The following is a 19,897-nucleotide window of genomic DNA, read 5'->3' on the forward strand; positions in this document are numbered from 1 at the left end:
ATAAATATCTGGAGTCAGATTTGTCAGGAAAATAGGTTTTATTCCAAGCCAGCTTTGAGGAATGACAGAAGAAATGTTTATATTTCAATTTTCCATCTTTGGAAAACTGAAGGACCAGGAAAACTATTATAAAGAGAAGAAGCAGCAAAGCAGGGCAAAAGACAGGAAATGCACATATGCAGATTTAGTTAGCCTGTGAGACAGACAACCTGTTGGTGGTATCAGGTCAGAGCAGGGGGTAATTTCTATTCTCAACTTCCTTGGTGTCTCTCAGACCAGAAGGGCAGCCCTGTCGTGAGCAATGAATAAGAGGGAAATCAAGTTTTGTTCAAACAAGTGGATTTTATTCATGCAGTGCACACTCAACTTAACATTCCTAATAATAGCAAGTCACAAATACATTGAAGATTCACTCCCTTGTTCACCTAGAGTCCAATCCCCATGGATTTACTCAATGCAACGTCTCTTAGCCAAGAAGTCAGTCAGCAAGACCAAGGGGACTCTTCTCAGCTGTAGCCTCTCAGCTCCTCAGATGTCTTTGGCTGGCCTTGGGTGTCCGATAAGCTGGAGACTGGGTGGCAGTTATCTGGCTTCCGTGACAATGGTCGATCAGCAATCAGTGATGGAGTGGACAGCAGCTGGGGCAGTTAAGAGAAAGAGTGACATGGAGTCCTCTAGTCACGGTGCTGCTGACAGTTTGCTCCAAAAGTCCAGGGGTTTAAGTAGTGATTTTCGGCCCAGTCATGTTCTGGTCTTCATTGATAAAGACCAGAACATGACTATACCAGGAACCAGCACTCAAATCATAGATAAAGGTTCATATTGGCATTGTTCAGGAGTGTCATCCGGCCACACAGCAAGTTTGTCACCAGATGCCTTTATTTTAGTTTTCTAAGTCCAGGCAAATACCAAATACAGCTTATTATTACTACATAACACACAACTATAGCAATTCCTATTATTTCTTTGTCTCATTACAAGCTCTTCAGTCTCGGTATAAGCCATTCTTAATTTTATTTGGAATCTGCTTCAATGGGAAGAAACGAGGAAGGGCAGATGACCATCATTAACACTGTCTTCACATACACAACAGTCCGACTTCTTTCCCAGAATCATTAGAAAACTTGAAGACATTTAGTAACAAGAAATGAACATATTCATCTTTGTTTTTGATGACAATTCCTTACAACATGGTGGAAGGGGAGCTACAGGGATGTGGTTACTATGGAAAATGAGAGATTACACTCCATTTGTGTATGATCTGTCAAAATGTATAAATGGGATCTGTTACGTACAGCAAATTTGAACAAATAAATTAAAAAAAATAAATTTTTAGCTATATCGTAGAGCTACTACCTGGATACTGGGATATCAAACCCAACTATATGCTTTAATTTTTAAAAAATAGTGACTAAAACTTGAGATTTTTATAAATGTGCATTGCAGAGGAAAATGTTAAAGGCAGATAAAAAATCATTTGTTTAAATTCCAAACCATTCCTGACTTACAAAATATTTACTTTAGTATACTTAAAATTTATTGATTACCTGTCAAAAGACTTAAGTGCCTGTAGAGGAGTTTCCCTTCTAATTCATCTGTGTTGCTCATGCTGCATTTCCAAAGGAAGTGTAGGGGAAATAATGCCGACTCAGGAAACTGGTTCCAGTAACTGTGGGAGGCAGAGATGGAAGATTTCAGTCTCTGAATTGGAGACCGTGAACTTGCTTCATAGGACAGATTTCAATTTTTTTTTTTTTTTTTTTTTTGGTAAATAAATTGGGGCAGCTTTGTTAGATAGGCTAAAGGTGTCAGAGTGGAGACCCTAGTTGGCCTTGGGATGGTAGGAGAGACAGTTTACTTTTGTGGTGGGAAGTCCTCTTGCAAAATAGAAAAAGTCTCTCAGGACCTGTCTCCAGACAAGATAAAGCAAAATGTTTTGAGCAAGAAGATGAAATTTGAACATCTGCAGGTTAGTAGGAATTACTGCCGCAGTGAGATATGTATTAAATTAACAGATGCAATTATTAATTGCCTGAATAAGAATACATAAGCAAGATAAGAAGAAAAATAAGATCTAGAAACAAAAAATGATTTACTTTGCTAACTTGAGCAGGCTATTGAAATCTTTAGAAAAAGTGGCAGAACAAGTTACTCAGTTTTAAAGTGTACTTTTAATTATACTTGATGAAATCAAGAAAATGAAAGTTAAAAAAAACTTTGTGTGATAAAAATCACTTAATTATTATTTTTATAATGGTTCAACCTAATAGTTTATATTATCTAATGATAAATTATAGTTTTTACAGTGTTGTGTTAATAACTAATAATTCATATGACTATCTTCTGAAACTACACAAATGTTTATGACTAGAATTTCCCAGTTAATCTGGAATAGAGACATTGCTGACAATTAATTTCCTCTGAAGAACCAAAGTTTGTGTGGAGTAAGAAATCTTTGCGAGTATGGCTTCATTAAAATTGTGCTCTCTTAGTTATATTGTTACATTAGTTTAACACTTTCCTTGAAATGTCAGTCACTGAGATCAATAGATTTCACATAGCAATATGTGTTGTTATTTTCACTTCTTTCAGAAATATAATAGAAAAATCCTAAATTTCATGTCTGGGTTATCTGAAGGTGAAGTTAGTACAAGATTCTAATAGCTATTATTAATAATTGCAGTTGATTCTATTTATTGAATGCATACTATATATTGAGGCATCATGATTTGTAAAATTTCTCATAATATTCTCAGTTTTTAGAGGGAAAATGAGGAGATTAATTAACTTGTTCAAGATTAAGAGTAGGAGTAGGCTTTGATTTTTTTTTTTAACTGCAAAAGTATCTTCCTAATTGCTACAAGATCCTGCTGTTCTCATTTTTTAAAAAAATTTCTTTCTACTGGATAATGCTAGAGGATACATTCAATATTTAACCCATCCTGGATCTAAGTTAAATTCAGCTTGGATTTTAAGGAAACATTATTTTTCAAGACTTTAAAGTATAAGCTCTGTGTGTTACAGAAAGGCCTAAGTGCTTAGTTGGGTAGAGGAAAATCTTGCTTTGTTTTTGGACTTGCTATAACCTTGGGTAGGTCAGCTGACTTCCCTGGAGGATGTTCAGAGCATTACTGATGTTATATAATTTATTGTCAGTGCCACAAAGTTGGTTAGACATGTTTCCTCCCTAATGTCTGATTAGGAAAGAAACAGAGAGACTTGAGTGATTGTTTTTTTTTTTTTTTTTTTTTTTTCTCTCTCCTTAAAGGTCAACCAACAATTCAGATGTCAAGTTGAAAGAAATGAACTTTTAAATATAGGTCATATACTTTTCCCCATGCCCAAATTTGATCTACCTACTAAGAAGTTTTCTCAAGGTCTTACCCTCTTGTGAGTGCATTACTAATCTAGTGTGCTTTTCTTGTATTCTGTGCCTGGTTAGTTAATAATTAACTTTCTTGTGGACCCCTAACATATCCCCTATTTTGTCCACATTCTTACAAAGTCTCTGGCTGACAAAATGACAGGCTGAATATTGTTAATGTAAGTATTTAAGTTCATATATAATACCTCTTAAGAATTGACCTAATTAAAATCATGTTTATATAATATGCCTAATAATGTCTGTTATTTATTCTTTCATATCTCAACTCTCATATAATATATCTGTTATTCATTCTTCTGTATCTTAATTCTTAACTCTTGTCATAAGTATCTTCATTGCCCACCCAAACACTGTATGGTGGTGGCTGGCAAAAGATCTCATGTGATCTTTTCTTTTCCACTGATTTCTCAAGGAGTTAGGTCAACAGTACTCATAATTTGACCAATTACATCCTCTGTAAAGATCATCAGAAGCAGGAATTAACACTATTTTCAGCTCCCTATCTTCAGTTGTTATGGGAATAACTCAACCACCAGAAAGGGTTGAGGTTGGGAGTGTAGCTTAGTGGAGGAGCATGTGCTTAGCATGTATGAAGCATGTGGGGTTATAACCTCCTCACATGTGTACACACACACACATACACACGATTAAGCCAGGTACATTGGTGTGTGCCTGTAACACCAGTTACTTGGGAGGCTGAGGCAGGTGGATCAGTCCAAGACCAGACTCAGCAACTTAGCAAGACTGTCTTAAAAAACAAACAAACAAACAAACAAAAAACCCCAACCAGACTAGTGCTGTAGCTCAGTAGTAAGGTTATCCTAGGTTAAAATGCCAGTATACCAAAATGAATGGATGAATGAATGAATAAATAAATAAATAAGATTTGAGAAGTCATTACAAAAATTATCTCCCCTCCATCCAGACTTTTTTTGTTTTGTTTTTTTTAATTCTGATATTTTATGGTGTTTGCATTGTATAGTTCATGATAGAATATTCTTTTGATACCACAAAGTCAGAGACAAGAAATTTTAAGAAGTGGGCCTGTTTGTCCAGTTAATACAAAATTATAAAGACTGCCTTTTTCTGTGGTTTACAAAATTTATTTTGTGAAACCTTTTGTCTGTCTTCCATTAGATACGCTGGGGTTTAAAAATGAGTTGCTTTATCCTCATTAGAAAAACAAGGTATTGTGTTAGAGTCTTCCAAATGACTTTTAGTAAGCTGGTATTCATGTTAGTAAATTAGTATTCTCCATTTTTCTAGGCTCCACATTCTATTTTTGTCCCTGCTTTTATTCTTACCTTTTTTTTTTTTTTTAAATCTTCTTTATTGAACAGTAATAACTCCACCATCAACCCACCTGAGTCTTTATAGCTTTCTTGTTTGGTCATGGAGTTTAAAGTGATACTCCTCACTCATTCATTAGGGTACTACTTTTTTCCTGAAAAGCATGAAACATGGAAGGTTAGGGAGATAAACTAATATGATATTCAGAGTGAAATGATACCTCATACCAAACTCATAGCCATATCAGAAAATCTAGTACATCATCATTACAGGCTCAGAACAGATCTGGGAAGATCCTATTTCATCTGTGGACAGTCCTGGTGACCATTTATTTCTTTCAGCTCTAATTATAAATAATACACATTCACTGAGAAGGTGTGAAAATTTATAACCCCCATGTCATGGCAGTATGGATGTTTTGTTCACGCTTAAGCTCTTGCAATATTTTTGAACTCACATGGAACACAAAATTATTTGAATACATATAAGCTAACATTCTCTTTTAGTCTTCTGTTTACCCCTCCTCAAAAAAAATTCTTTTTGTTAGTCATCAGTAAAAAAGATTATTCACTAGACAAAACTGTGGGCCCAGATGGCTTCACTGGTGAATTCTACCAAATATTTAAAGAATAAATAAAGTCATATATATGCTCTTTCAGAAAATACAGGAGGAACAAATGTTGCTCAACTTATTTTATGAGGTCATATTTCCCTGATACCAGAAGCAGATGCAATCATTAGAAAACTGTAGATCCCTGATGAAGATAAATAAAATATTCTTTAACAAAACATTTGCAAATTTAATTCAACAATGCATAAAATGAAGGTGAACATAGAGATAATGAGAAAAATATTTGCTAAAATACATCACCTATTTGTGACTGAAACACTTAGGAAATATGAATAGAAGAAAACTTGCTTAACCTAATAAAGGCAATGAGAAAACAACAGCAAGCATTGTTATATGAATTTGTCCTTTTAAGTTTGGGAATGCGAACACAATACCATCATATGGTAATTCTGTCTTTCTTTAACAAGTGTTTCTATCTAGTATAGAAGATAAACAACAAAACAAAAAAATTGAAAAAGTAAAACTGCCAGTATTCATGACATGATTATGTACATACAAATTTCAAATAAATTGGAAGTAAATTATCAAATTTATAGATTATTAGAAGACATAAAATTTCCATGATCACTAAATTCAAAATTGATATCCAAAAATCAATTGCATTTCTCTGTTAGCAAACATAAACTTTTAAGGTATTTTACAGTGAATGCTCTTAAAGCAGCATTGAAAGAATCAGAATCAAATATCTTATATGACACTGAATAAAAACGTGGGGCTAGGGAGGTATAGCTCATTGGTAGAGTGCTGGTGTGCACAGGGTCCTGGATTTGATATCCAGCACTGTTTTAAAAAAAAAAAAAAAGTACCTTCAATGCAGAAACGTAACAAAGTTCAATGGGAGAAATTAGAAATTATTTAAATATGTGAACAGAATTACAGTGTTTACAGACTGACGTCTTCTCTCCACACTGATGAATTTAATGCATTTCTGATTAATATCCCATGTGTTTATGTGCTTCAGTGGGATATGACACACTGACTCTAAAATTTATATTAAATTAAGTAAAATAATCTTAAAAAAATAAAGTTGGAGTTACTTTTCCAGATATCAAGACTTATTACAATGCACCAGAAATTAAGCTTCTTAATATGTGTTCAAGAATACTTAGACACGGAAGATCCAAGATGGTGGACTAGAGGGTGACTGCATCTCCTGTCGCTCCAGAACTCAGGATTCAAGAAGGGGAGGTATTGAGAGACTCGGACCAACATAGAGCCGTGGGGTGAATCTCTCCCACTGGGTGAAGCTCGGCCTGGGCGGCAGGCTAGATCCACAGCCAGCTTCTAGGAGCAGGCCCGCCCAGTGAGAGCTTTTCCGCACAGAGCCAACCCCAAGCCCTGAACCCAGCCACAGACCCTGGTCCATAGGCTGCTTCTCGGACCAGGGCAGGGCAGTGAGAGACTTCTCCAAGCAGCCCTGCTCCCTCCGGCGGCAGGTGGGGCCCAGGACCAGCTTCTTGGAGCAGGCCCGCCCAGTGAGAGTTTTTCTGCACAGAGCCAACCCCAAGCCCTGAACCCAGGGGCAGGCCCTGGCCCGCAGGCGGCTTCTGGGACCAAGGCAGGACAGGGAGAGGCTTTCCCCTAGCAGCCTGGCTCCCTCAGGCCTGGGCAGGCCCTGTCTATAGTCAGCTTCTAGGAGCAGGACCACCCAGAGAGAGGATTTCAAAGCAGAACCAGCCCCCAGCCCTGGACCCAATAGCAGGCTAGGGGCAGCTTTCTTTGGAAGCACTGCTTATCAAGTTTCTCCAAGACTTCAAGCTACTGAAGGCTGGGAGGTGATACACTGGAAATCTACAGGGACACTATAAGCCAATAGTGGAAATCTGCAATATCTCAGAGTCCCACTGATATCTGACCAATATGAGAAAACAAGGGAAGAAAATGTCCCAAACAAACCTAGATACTATATCAATAAAACCCGATGACAGCACAGCAGAAGAAATGTCAGAAATGGAGTTCAGAATGTACATAATTAAAACAATCAGGGAAGCAAACGAGGAGATGAAAGCGCAAATGCAGGCATTGAAGGAGGAGATGAAAGAGCAAATGCAGGCATTAAATGATCACACCAATCAACAGTTAAAAGAGCAAATATGGGAAGCAAAAGATCATTTCAATAAAGAGAGATACTGAGAAAAAATCACACAGAAATCCTTGAAATGAAGGAAACAATAAACCAAGTTAAAAACTCCATCGAAAGCATAATCAATAGGAGAAGAACACCTGGAAGACAGAACCTCAGATATTGAAGACAAAATATTTAATCTTGAAAACAAAATTGACCAAACAGAGAAGATGGTAAGAAATCATGAACAGAATCTACAAGAATTATGGGATATCATGAAAAGGCCAAATTTAAGAATTATTGGGATTGAGGAAGGCTTAGAGAAACAAACCAAAGGAATGAACAATCTATTCAATGAAATAATATCAGAAAATTTCCCAAATCTGAAGAATGAAATGGAAAACCAGGTACAAGAGGCTTGTAGGACTCCAAATATACAAAATTACAACAGACCCACACCAAGGCACATTATAATGAAAATACCTAACATACAAAATAAAGACAGAATTTTAAAGGCCGCGAGAGAAAAGAATCAAATTACATTCAGGGGGAAACCAATAAGAATATAGGCAGATTTTTCATTCCAGACCCTAAAAGCTAGAAGGACCTGGAACAACATTTACCAAGCCCTGAAAGAAAACGGATGCCAATCTTATACCCAGCAAAACTTACTTTCAGATTTGATGATGAAATAAAATCCTTCCATGATAAACAAAAGCTAAAGGAATTTACAAAAAGAAAGCCGGCATTACAGAACATTCTCAGCAAAATATTTCATGAGGAAGAGATGAAAAACAAAGATGCAAATCAGCAACGGAAGGAACTAGCCTAAGGAATAGCCAAATAAAGGAGAAACCAAATCATGTCAAAAAACAAAAATGAGTCAAATGACTGGGAATACAAATCATATCACAATAGTAACTCTGAATGTTAATGGCCTGAACTCACCAATCAAAAGACATAGACTGGCAGATTGGATTAAAAAAAAATCCAACAATATGCTGCCTTCAAGAGACTCATCTCATAGAAAGAGATACCCACAGACTAAAGGTGAAAGGATGGGAAAAAACATACCATGCACACGGACAAGGCAAAAAAGCTGGAGTATCCATCCTCATTTCAGATAATGTGGACTTCAAGCCAAAACTAGTCAGAAGGGATAAAGAAGGACATTACATACTGCTTAAGGGAAGCATAAATCAGCAAGACATAACAATCATAAATATCTATGCCCCGAATATTGGCTCATCCATGTACATCAAACAAATCCTTCTCAATTCCAGAAATCAAATAGACCACAACACAATAATACTAGGCGATTTTAACACACCTCTCTCACCACTGGATAGATCTTCCAAACAAAAATTGAATAAAGAAACCATAGTTCTCAATAACACAATCAAGGGGCTGGGGAGATAGCTCAGTCGGTAGAGTGCTTGCCTTGCAAGCACAAGGCCCTGGGTTTGATCCCCAGCACCCAAACAACAACAACAACAACAACAACAACAAAAACACAATCAACAGTTTAGACTGAACTGACATATATAGAATATACCATCCAAGAACGAATACACTTTCTTCTCAGCAGCACATGGATCCTTCTCTAAAATAGATCATATTTTATGCCACAAAGCTACTGTTAGCAAATACAAGAAGTTAGAGATACAACCTTGTACTCTATCAGATCATAATGGATTGAAATTAGAAATAAATGACAGAATAAAAAACAGAAACTTCTCCAATACCTGGAGATTAAATAATATGCTATTATGTGATGAATGAATAACAGAAGACATCAGGAGGGAAATAAAAAAATTCTTAGAAGTAAATGAGAACAAAGACACATATCAAAATCTCTGGGATACCATGAAAGCAGTACTTAGAGGAAGATTTATTTCATGGAGCGCATTCAACAAAAGAAATAAAAATCAACAAATAAACGACTTAACACTACAGCTCAAAGTCCTAGAAAAAGAAGAGCAGACCAACACCAAAAGTAGTGGAAGACAGGAAATAGTTAAAATCAGAGCTGAAATCAATGAAATTGAAACAAAGAAACAATCAAAAAAATTAACAAAATAAATAGTTGGTTCTTTGAAAAAATAAACAAAATTGATAAACCCTTAGCCACACTAACAAAGAGAAAGAGAGAGAAAACTCAAATTACCAAAATTCGGAATGAACAAGGAAACATCACAACAGACACAAGTGAAATACAAAACATAATTAGAAGCTATTTTGAAAATCTATACTCCAACAAAACAGAAAACCTTGAAGATATCAACAAGTTTCTAGAGACATATGAATTACCTAAACTGAACGAGGAGGATATACACAACCTAAATAAATCAATTTCAAGCAATGAAATAGAAGAGGTCATCAAAAGCCTACCAACAAAGAAAAGTCCAGGACCAGATGGGTTCTCAGCCGAGTTCTACAAAACCTTTAAAGAAGACCTCATTCCAATACTTCTCAAAGTATTCCATGAAATAGAAGAGGAGTGAACCCTCCCAAACTCATTCTATGAAGTCAATATCACCCTGATACCTACACCAGACAGAGACACATCGAGGAAAGAAAATTTCAGACCAATATCCTTAATGAACATCGATGCAAAAATTCTCAATAAAATTTTAGAAAATCATATACAAAAATATATTAAAAAGATAGTGCACCACGATGAAGTGGATTTTATCCCAGAGATGCAATGTTGGTTCAACATCTGGAAATCAATAAATGTCATTCACCATATCAACGGACTGAAAGTTAAGAATCACATGATTATTTCAATAGATGCAGAAAAAGCATTCGATAAATACAGCATCCCTTCATGCTCAAAACACTAGAAAAAATAGGGATAGTGGGAACATTCCTTAACATTGTAAAGGCCATCTATGCTAAGCCCATGGCTAATATCATTCTAAATGGTGAAAAACTGAAAGCATTCCCCCTATAAACTGGAACAAGACAGGGATGCCCTCTTTTACCACTTCTATTCAACATTGTCCTTGAAACTCTAGCCAGAGCAATTAGATAAACCAAAGAAATTAAAGGGATATGAATAGGAAAAGAAGAACTCAAACTATCCTTTTTTGCTGATGACATGATTATATATTTAGAGGAACCCTGGAAATTCCACCAGAAAACTTTTGGAGCTCATAAGTGAATTCAGTAAAGTAGCAGGTTACAAGATCAATGCTCATAAATCCAATGCATTTTTATACATAAGTGATGAGTCTTCAGAAAGAGAAGTTAGGAAAACTACCTCATTCACAATAGCCTCAAAAAAAATAAAATACTTGGGAATCAATCTCACAAAAGAGATGAAAGACCTCTACAATGAGAAGTACAAAACACTAAAGAAAGAAATTAAAGAAAACCTTAGAAGATGGAAAGATCTCCCATGTTCTTGGATAGGCAGAATTAATATTGTCAATATGGCCCTACTACCAAAAGTGCTATACAAATTCAATGCAATTCCAATTAAAATCCCAATGATGTACCTTACAGAAATAGAACAAGCAGTTATGAAATTCATCTGGAAGAATAAGAAACCCAGAATAGCTAAAGCAGTTCTTAGCAGGAAGAGTGAAGCAGGGGTATCGCAATACCAGATCTTCAACTATACTACAAAGTAATAGTAACAAAAACAGCATGGTATTGGTACCAAAATAGACAGGTAGATCAACAGTACAGAATAAAGGTCATGGACACAAACCCAAATAAATATAATTTTCTCATACTAGACAAAGGCACCAAAAATATGCAATGGGGAAAAGATAGCCTCTTGAACAAATGGTGCTGGGAAAACTGGAAATCCATATGCAACAGAATGAAACTAAACCCCTATCTCTCACCCTGCACAAAACTCAACTCAAAATGGATCAAGGACCTCGGAATCAGACCAGAGACCCTTCATCTTATAGAAGAAAAATTAGGTCCAAATCTTCAACATGTCGACTTAGGATCAGATTTCCTTAACAGGACTCCCATAGCACAAGAAATAAAAGCAAGAATCAATAACTGGGATAGATTCAAACTAAAAAGCTTTCTCTCAGCAAAGGAAACTATCAGTGATGTGAAGAGAGAGCCTACAGAGTGGGAGAAAATCTTTGCCACTCATACTTCAGATAGAGCACTAATTTCCAGAATCTCTAAAGAACTCAAAAAACTCTACACGAAGAATACAAATAATCCAATCGACAAATGGGCTAAGGAAATGAACTGACACTTCACAGAAGAAGATGTACAAGCAATCAACAGATATGTGAAAAATGTTCAACATCTCTTTTAATAAAAGAAATGCAAATCAAAACTACCCTAAGATTCCATCTCGCCCCAATTAGAATGGCGATTATCAAGAATACAAGCAACAATAGGTGTTGGTGAGGATGTGGGGAAAAAAGTACACTCATACATTGCTGGTGGGGTTGCAAATTAGTGCAGCCACTCTGGAAAGCAGTATGGAGATTCCTCAGAAAGCTTGGAATGGAATCACCATTTGACCCAGCTATCCCACTCCTTGGCCTATAGCCAAAGGACTTAAAATCAGCATACTACAGAGATACAGCCACATCAATGTTCATAGCTGCTCAGTTCACAATAGCCAGACTGTGGAACCAACCTAGATGTCCTTCAATTGATGAATGGATGAAGAAACTATGGTATATATATATACAATGGAATATTACTCAGCCATAAAGAATGATAAAATGATGGCATTTGCAGGCAAATGGATGAAATTGGAGAATATCATGCTAAGTGAGATAAGCCAATCTCAAAAAACCAAAGGATGAATGATCTCGCTAATAAGCGGATGATGACACATAATCGGGTGTTGGAGGGGTTAGTGTTAGGGTTATGGTTAGGTTTAGCGTTAGGATTAGGGAGAGGGGCAAGAATGGAGGAAGGAAGGACTGTATAGAGGGAAAAGAGGGGTGGGAGGGGTGGGGGGGAAGGGAAAAAATAACAGAATGAATCAAACAACATTACCCTCCGTAAATTTATGATTACAGAAATGGTATGCCTTACTCCATGTACAAACAGATAAACAACATGTATCCCATTTGTTTACAATAAAAAAAATAAAAGAATACTCAGACACAATGGAGTAGAATAGGGAGCCACTAATTAGATTCTACTATATAGACAGATGATTAATAACAAAGGTGCTACTGAAACGTAATGTAGTGACTGGTCATAGTTGCATGTGCTTGTAGTCTCAACTACTCTAGAGGCTAAGGCATAGGATTACAATATAAAGGCCAGCCTGAGTAAGTTAGCAAGACCCTGTTTCAAAATAAAAAAGCTGGGAATGTAGCTCAGCGGTAGAGTGCTTGTGTGGGGCCGTAAGTTTGATCCCCAGCACTAGGGGGAAGGAAAGCATTATAGTGGAATCTTTTAAATAAAGAAAATGTGGCTAGTTGGATGGATATTCATATGGAAAAGATAATGATATATGATCTCTATCTTAGAAGCATAAAATTTTTCTAGTATTATTCTCTAATTAAAAATATTATCCCACTATCTTCTTTTTTTAATTAAAAAATTTTTTTTATTCTTTTGGGTTATACATGATCACTATTTTTTTTAATCACTTGGGTCTATATGTTTCCTTTCTCATTTCTGTTTTTTGTGGTGCTGGGAATCAAACCTAGTGCCTCCTGTGTGCTAGGCAAGCTCTATACCACTGAGTTATATTCCCAGTCCTCATTATTTTTTTTTTCTTTTGGTATTGCGTATTGAACCCAGGGGCACTTTACCACTGAGTTACATCTCCAGCTCTTTTTATTTTGAGATAGGGTCTCACTAAGTTGTTTAGAGTCTAAATTGCTGAGTCCCCCTGAGACCTCTGAGTGGGTGGGATTACAGGCATGTACCATCACACCCACCCGCCATTTTCTTTTCTGACATCGGTCATTTGAACCTCTGCCTGATTATACCTGTCAGAGGCTTTCAATTTTATTTTATTTTTTAAAGGACTCTCTGAAGGCTACTGTACTAGGACTTTATCTATTTCCTTCTTTGAACTAAATTGCAAGGGTTTTGTTTTAACTTAAATTCTTGAGATACGTATGTTTTAAAGCTTTTTAATCCCTTTAGTATGTGTATTTAGACCTAAACATTTCTCTTTCAACATGACTGGCTGTACCCCAAACTTATGGCATGTAATATTTTCATTACAATTAATTTCAGAAATATTTTCTAGGTTCGATTTTTATTTTTCTTATTAACTTGAGAATTTTCTCTTAATCTTTCACCTTTGAGATCATAAAATGTCTTAGGGTAGACTTGGTTGATATATATTTTACTGGTGACCTTTGATCTCTGTATGCTTCTGGATATTTGCATTATTTTCTAGGTTTGGGATGTTTTCCATTATTTTCTCTTTAAATAAGCTTTATACCCCTTTGTCATGTTCAAGTCCTTTTTGAACTCCAGTAACTTGAATGTTTTCTTTTAGAGATATCTCAAAGTTCCCATGAACTTTCTTTATTCCTCTTCATTCTTTTTTTCCTCCTGTGTTTTTTCAAAGTTTTTTTTTTTTTTAGCTCACAGATCCTTGTTTGATTTATTCTACTATTGATACCTTCTCTAATGTTTTCGATTTTGCTTACTATATTTTCAGTTTAAGGATATTTTTAAATTGCTTCCATCTCTCTGTAAGGATTTTCTGTTAAGAGTATTGAAACATTTCTCTGTTTTCTTGAAGCTTGTTGAATTTCCTTCAAATAACAGTTTTTAAATTCTTCATCTGAGAGTTCACCACTATTAGTTACTTTCTGGTTATTTTCTGGCTCTTTATTTTGACTGATGTTTTGTTTTGTTTTAAAATTATTTATTTTTCCATTCTTTCTACTCTCCCCTGCCCTCCCCAACTCCCTTCCCCTTCCTCTTCACTAGTAGTTTCTACTTCCCTGAAAATTCTTGATTCTTGCCTGCATCTGGCATGGTCTGTGCATTAAAGGGTTAGGTATTTATTCCAGTCTTTATAATTTTGCTTTGTTTGTGCTTATCTTTCCAGAAATTCTAGACTTCTTTTCTTTGAACTTGTTATCACTGCCTTTGTTTCAGCACCAGATGTCACCCTAAGTCCAGGTTTCTCACAAGTCAGTTATTGGTGTGTTGCAGTTTCAGCACTACAGGGAATTCCAAGAACTTTTTTGTCCCAAATCTACCTTTGGTGTGTTGTTCACCATGAGACTGAAAAATTCTTAAAGTCATAGTCCATTTCTGTCTGTAAGCACTGACCTGGAGCCAGGGTAGGTACAGATTGCTCACTGTGGTCATTGGCCCACCATTATATGTTTCTTTATCTAAAACCATTTAAAGATAATATTATAGTGTTAAGTATTTAAAGGTGAAGATGTAAATTACAAGCATGAAGACGATGCAGTTATTTTAAAAATCTAATTATGTTATTTATAAAAGTGTATGACAATGATTATAGCAAATTAAGTAGTGATTAAAAATGGACTATATTATATTATGGTACTGACTAGTTATTGTTTTTCTTATCTCCCCACTTCAACACAATTTTAAGGGTCATACTATATTTTTTAAATAATTACATGATAAGTGGAAAAAAGCTATTATGAATTCAATTCAGTCTACTGTCAGTAGATCTATTTTTCATCTAATGAGTATTCTTACAAGTGATTTAGATGAGTTAAAAATGGATAATAAGTAGACACTTCACTGTTCCTTTAATAGTAATAATGTCTTTATTGCCACCCAGTCTAAAAGGTGTTTAGTAAGAAAAGATATGAATTTAGTAAAAAAAATTCCTAAGAAAAGATATGAAAATGTGCTGCTGTTGAAAAGTTTAAAGAAGACAAAAGTAAACCAAACAAACTGAGGAGGAACATAAAGGAATGAAACTACTCAAAAACATTCTGGGGCTGGGGAGATAGCTCAGGTGGTAGAGTGCTTGCCTTGCAAACATAAGGCCCTGGGTTCAATCCCCAGCACCGCAAAAAAACAAGAACAACAACAACAACAACAACAAAAACCATCTGAAGGGCTGGGGATATAACTCAGTTGTACAGTGCTTGCCAAACATGTGTAAGGTCCTGAGTTTGGTCCCAGCACCACAAAATAAAACATTCTAGAACCCCCAAAAGTATGGCAGACAGGCCTCAAAACACCATCCATTTAATTCCTCAGGAGTGAAATTCTGACATCAGGAGTGACTGTATCTTTGGCACCCTCCTACAGATAACATTATGTAAGGGGCATTTTCAGCTATCTTCTCAGCTATCTTCAGTGAACCTGATCGCACAGGTCACACCCAAGCAAGGTTTGGTAGAAGCAATTCTTTTGAGGTCAGTATAACAAGGTGTAGAGCTCTCTGCTGGCTTGAGGTAGATTTTATCTGTGCAACTAAGGGTAGATTGTATTTCTAAAGAAATACAAACTCTATACTTTGAAGCAGTGTTTTTCACTTTTATTCCTAATGAAAATTGATATTTGGTGGGAGATTATGCTTTCTGAAATGTCTGGGCTACAAGTGCCATATTGCCATTAAATATGGGTCCTAATGAAAGCAGATCTGAAATTCTGCCAGACACAGAGACATTTATTAAACACACAACACTAATGTACACAAGAGTCCTCTGGAGAGGTCAGAGCATGTGCAGCTTGCTACCTGGGTAGGTGCTTGGCTACACCTTTCATGAAAGGTCCATGTGAAACAAACACAAAGGAGGCAGGATTCTGTGCCTAATTGTTGGCAGCAGGCACGGAGACTGGATGCAGTGACTGGCTACAACATTGTCCATCCTTGCCTGAGTCTTACCTAGTGGCTGGATGCAGTACTGTCCATCCTTGCCTGAGTCTTCCCTTTTTAAAATATGGGCATATTCTCTGATGTCCTAGCCTGTTGATTACAGTATGGTTTTTGTTTAGAGTTTGCATTTCATCCCTACTGTACTGTTTTTCTCTTAGCTTTATTTGATGCAAATCAAAAGGTGTTAGGAAAATCTACCTGAGTAAGGAAAATGTCACAAAGAGAATATAGGGCACACATGTGAAGCAGATACATTCTTAGAATGGTCAAGTAAGTTATTCTGAAGACCTAGTGCACAGTTTTCCAAGGTGTTTATGGGCCTTCAAGTGGCTTCCTTTGTGAGTTGTCCAGTTTGTCTTCTGGTGCTATGTATAGTCAGGAGTCTTATTCTGTCCATATTCTGTTGGCCGGCAGCTGGCAAAACATTTTTTTTTTTTTTTTTTTTTGCCAGAAAACCCCTGTCTAATTCTTTTATTCTTGGCAGGTTTATTTACTTTTTTATGGTTTCTCCCCCAGATAGTTTCCAATTGGGACCCAAAATAAGGCAGTTTTCTAAGTCTTGTGTTGTTGAAGGCAAAGAGGCTATTATTGTCTCTGTGGCACCCAAGTACAACCTATTCTCTGAGTTTCCCACAAGTGTATAAACAGTTTTTAAGGGGATATCAGTTCAGTGTGGTGGCTCATACCTGTAGTTCCAGCTAGTTGGGAGGCCAAGGCAAGAGGATCACTTGAGCCCAGGAGTTTGGCACCACCTGGGCAACATAGTAAACACTTCTATCAAAAGGCCAACAAAGAAATAAATAAACAAATAAATAAATATAAAAGAAAAAAGAATAAAACCCATAAAAACAAACAAAAACCACAGATAAAGGGACATTGTATTCAAGTGAGTTAAAATGCTAGTTCAGGGAGTTCTCTAATTAATTAGCCTACACCTTATCTTAAAATTCTCATTAAGCCAACATAGCATCTCATCCTCCAAAGAAAAAGACATAGCTTTAGTTGATTTAGATGTCATTATAAAAATGTTGAGACAAGTACAGTTATGAAATGTATGACTGTATGGAGAATGAGTGTGTTATGATTCTATATAAAATAAAATGCTGTTTTGATGTTTTACATATGTAAGCATATCTATATGCTTTACATAGAAATGCTTCGGCAAGACTCAAGGCTCATTTTTTATGATTGAATTGATAGCATTTATAATTATTTTATTTTTAAATATAGCAAGATCAACTTTACACTTGGGCTGCAGTCAGTCAACCCACGCACTCACTGGATTACACAGAAGGGCAGTTTCCCAGGCGAGCCCCATCTATGTGGCCACCATCAAGACCTCCTGATGAAGAACACAGCCCCAAGGATGCAGAAACAGGTAGGCTATGGGACAGTAATTGTTCTGAGAGTGTGTATCTTAATGAGTCATCGAAGTACTTAGTGGGTGTGCTTCTCTTCTGGGTATTTTTTAGAATATAATCTGTAGGTAACCCAATTAAAATCACTGGGAAGGTTGTGAAATTGAAGATTCTTATGCCTCATGCTCAAGACTGTTGAGTAAGAATTCCAGGGAATAGGATACTGGAATTCTTCACTAATTGATGTGTGTACTGAAGTTCAGGAAACACTGCCTTCATGCATCTCTGCTGGAACCACCACTAAAGGTTGAAGCTCCATATCTTATTTGAGTTAAAATGACCCTGAGAGGACATTTCAATCTGTTGCCTTCAAAAGATGGCTGGCACCTTACCTCTTCCCTCTGAATCTCTTTATTTACTGCTTCCTTCTTACTTAGTTTTTTTCTTTCCTTGTAGAGGTAACTGGGAGAGGCAAAATAGAGATATAATTTTATTAACTCTCAATTTTAAATTATTTTTAAATTGTACAGCATTCAGATATAGTCTTTTTTTTCTTTAAAATTTTTCTTCCTTTTCTTTTCTTGGATCCTTTTACTATCTTAAACTACTTTCTGTTATTGTTTGGGAAGATAGTGTGAGATTGGCATCAGTGTTATTTGGAGTTCAGTAAAATAATTATCTCTAAACCAGAATCTGGGAAGGCATTTTGTATTATTATACCGAATTGAGAATCATATTTGTGCAACAATGCTTTATATAATTTGTTTACTTTATCCCTTGTTTTTCCTTCATTTTGTCATAATGAATACCCAACTTCCTCTTGGTGAACTGACTAGAAAGAAATATTGACTTCTAATGTGTGAGTGAAGAGTAAATAGAAGGGTATCATTGCTATTTGTAGATCTCTCAACACCAAATTTTTCTAAATGGTAGCATGGATATTAAGAATTTTGTCACTCCCCACTTGGCTCATTGAAACTCAATTTGGACTTATAGTGAACAGTTGTAACATAGGGGCATGTAGCTTATGCTCTGCCCCTTAACAGCTTTGTAATCTTAGGCATATTTCCTAATTTCCACACTCTGTTTCTTCATCTAAAAAGTGGTAATGAGAATAGCATCTACTGCCTAGGGCTATTTTGGGGATTGTAGAAGTTCATGTAAAGCTTTAGAATGCAGAATGCACTGCCTGATTCAGTGTATTTGCTATAATTATAATAATTATTATTATTATATATCTATTTCATGTCATTATCTTTCTCAATGAGTTCCCTTTAAAATCAACAGTGACCCACAGCGTCAAAGGTATTCCAGGCCCTGCCCAAAGTTTTGCAAAGGGAACCCAACTACCTCTTTTTTTTCCCAGTCTCTGGGTTACATGTTTATTCTGTACTTCTTTCCCCCAGTGCCCTCAGTGGGAGCCTACACTCAACACTGTACGTCCCTTTTTAAATGTCCAGTGCTTTTAACACACTGCTTAGTATTCACAAGGTGGGCTATACTCCCTGGAATCTATAACATGAGAGATAGAATGTGGAAAATCTGTTCCGAGTAGAACTGTGTTTATCAAAACACTCACAGAGAGCAGTTGATCAGGACTGAGGTAGATTTCCTTAAAGCAAAGAGCTTCAGATATGAGAGGAATCTAACATGATGACACCTGAAAATAAAGCAAGTAATTACAAGCACTTTTAAAAGGAAAAGCACACAACTAATTGTATTAGTCCCTTTATATGCACTACTGTATTTATGTCAAAAGTTTATTGTTAAGAAATTTGTAGGAATAAGATGTAGTATAATCAACCAATTTCTTGGAGAGTCCTTTAACATTTGTTCATAACCTGTGTTTGTGTCATTGATTAGGATGATATTTTGATTTTTTTTCTTTCCTACTGTTTTTTTTCTCACCCTTTCTAACTGAAACATCTATATTATCCTCTAAATTTTGGAGCACTTTACAAAAGTCATGAAACATTTTAAGTTCCTGGTAAGTAAGTGGAGGGGCACTTGATCAAAAGTTAATTGGAAGTGATAATCTGAATTTTAGTTTGGTGAAGAGGATAGTTGGAATTGATACCAAGGAGTTTATAACCTAGATTTTTTTTCATTATTTGATGTAGCTTGAGAAATATCAGAGCTAATAATTTTTAATACAATAACTTGTCTTCTTTTAAAATATGCACTCTTAAAGAGGATGATAGAGGTAAGTAGAAAGAAATTTAACATAGTGACTCCAATTGATCTTTTATCTATCCCAATAGCTATAGAACATTCTTTTTTTTTATATTTATTTATTTTTTTTAATTGTATACAAATGGGATACATGTTGTTTCTCTATTTGTACATAGAGTCAAGGCATACCATTTGTGTAATCATATGT

The 19,897-nt window shown here is 35.9% G+C and overlaps 1 protein-coding gene and 1 long non-coding RNA gene across 2 annotated transcripts in view; one reads left to right on the forward strand and one right to left on the reverse strand.

The window, feature by feature from the left end:
* The window catches only part of LOC124961663 (formin-2-like), a 214,503-nt gene that overhangs the window by 90,604 nt on the left and 104,002 nt on the right, over nucleotides 1-19,897 (forward strand). The window contains 2 exon segments of the mRNA XM_047520536.1: nucleotides 17,390-17,537; nucleotides 19,709-19,720. Of these exon segments, the coding sequence (XP_047376492.1) occupies nucleotides 17,390-17,537; nucleotides 19,709-19,720 (160 nt within the window).
* Nucleotides 419-16,898, reverse strand: LOC124961667 (uncharacterized). Its single transcript, XR_007104318.1, has 4 exons — nucleotides 16,846-16,898; nucleotides 4,749-4,829; nucleotides 1,548-1,669; nucleotides 419-638 (listed from the first exon to the last, which is right to left on the reverse strand). It is a non-coding gene; the product is annotated as an uncharacterized LOC124961667 (long non-coding RNA).

Source organism: Sciurus carolinensis, chromosome 12 (genome assembly GCF_902686445.1).
Source record: "Sciurus carolinensis chromosome 12, mSciCar1.2, whole genome shotgun sequence".
Classification (NCBI taxonomy): domain Eukaryota; kingdom Metazoa; phylum Chordata; class Mammalia; order Rodentia; family Sciuridae; genus Sciurus; species Sciurus carolinensis.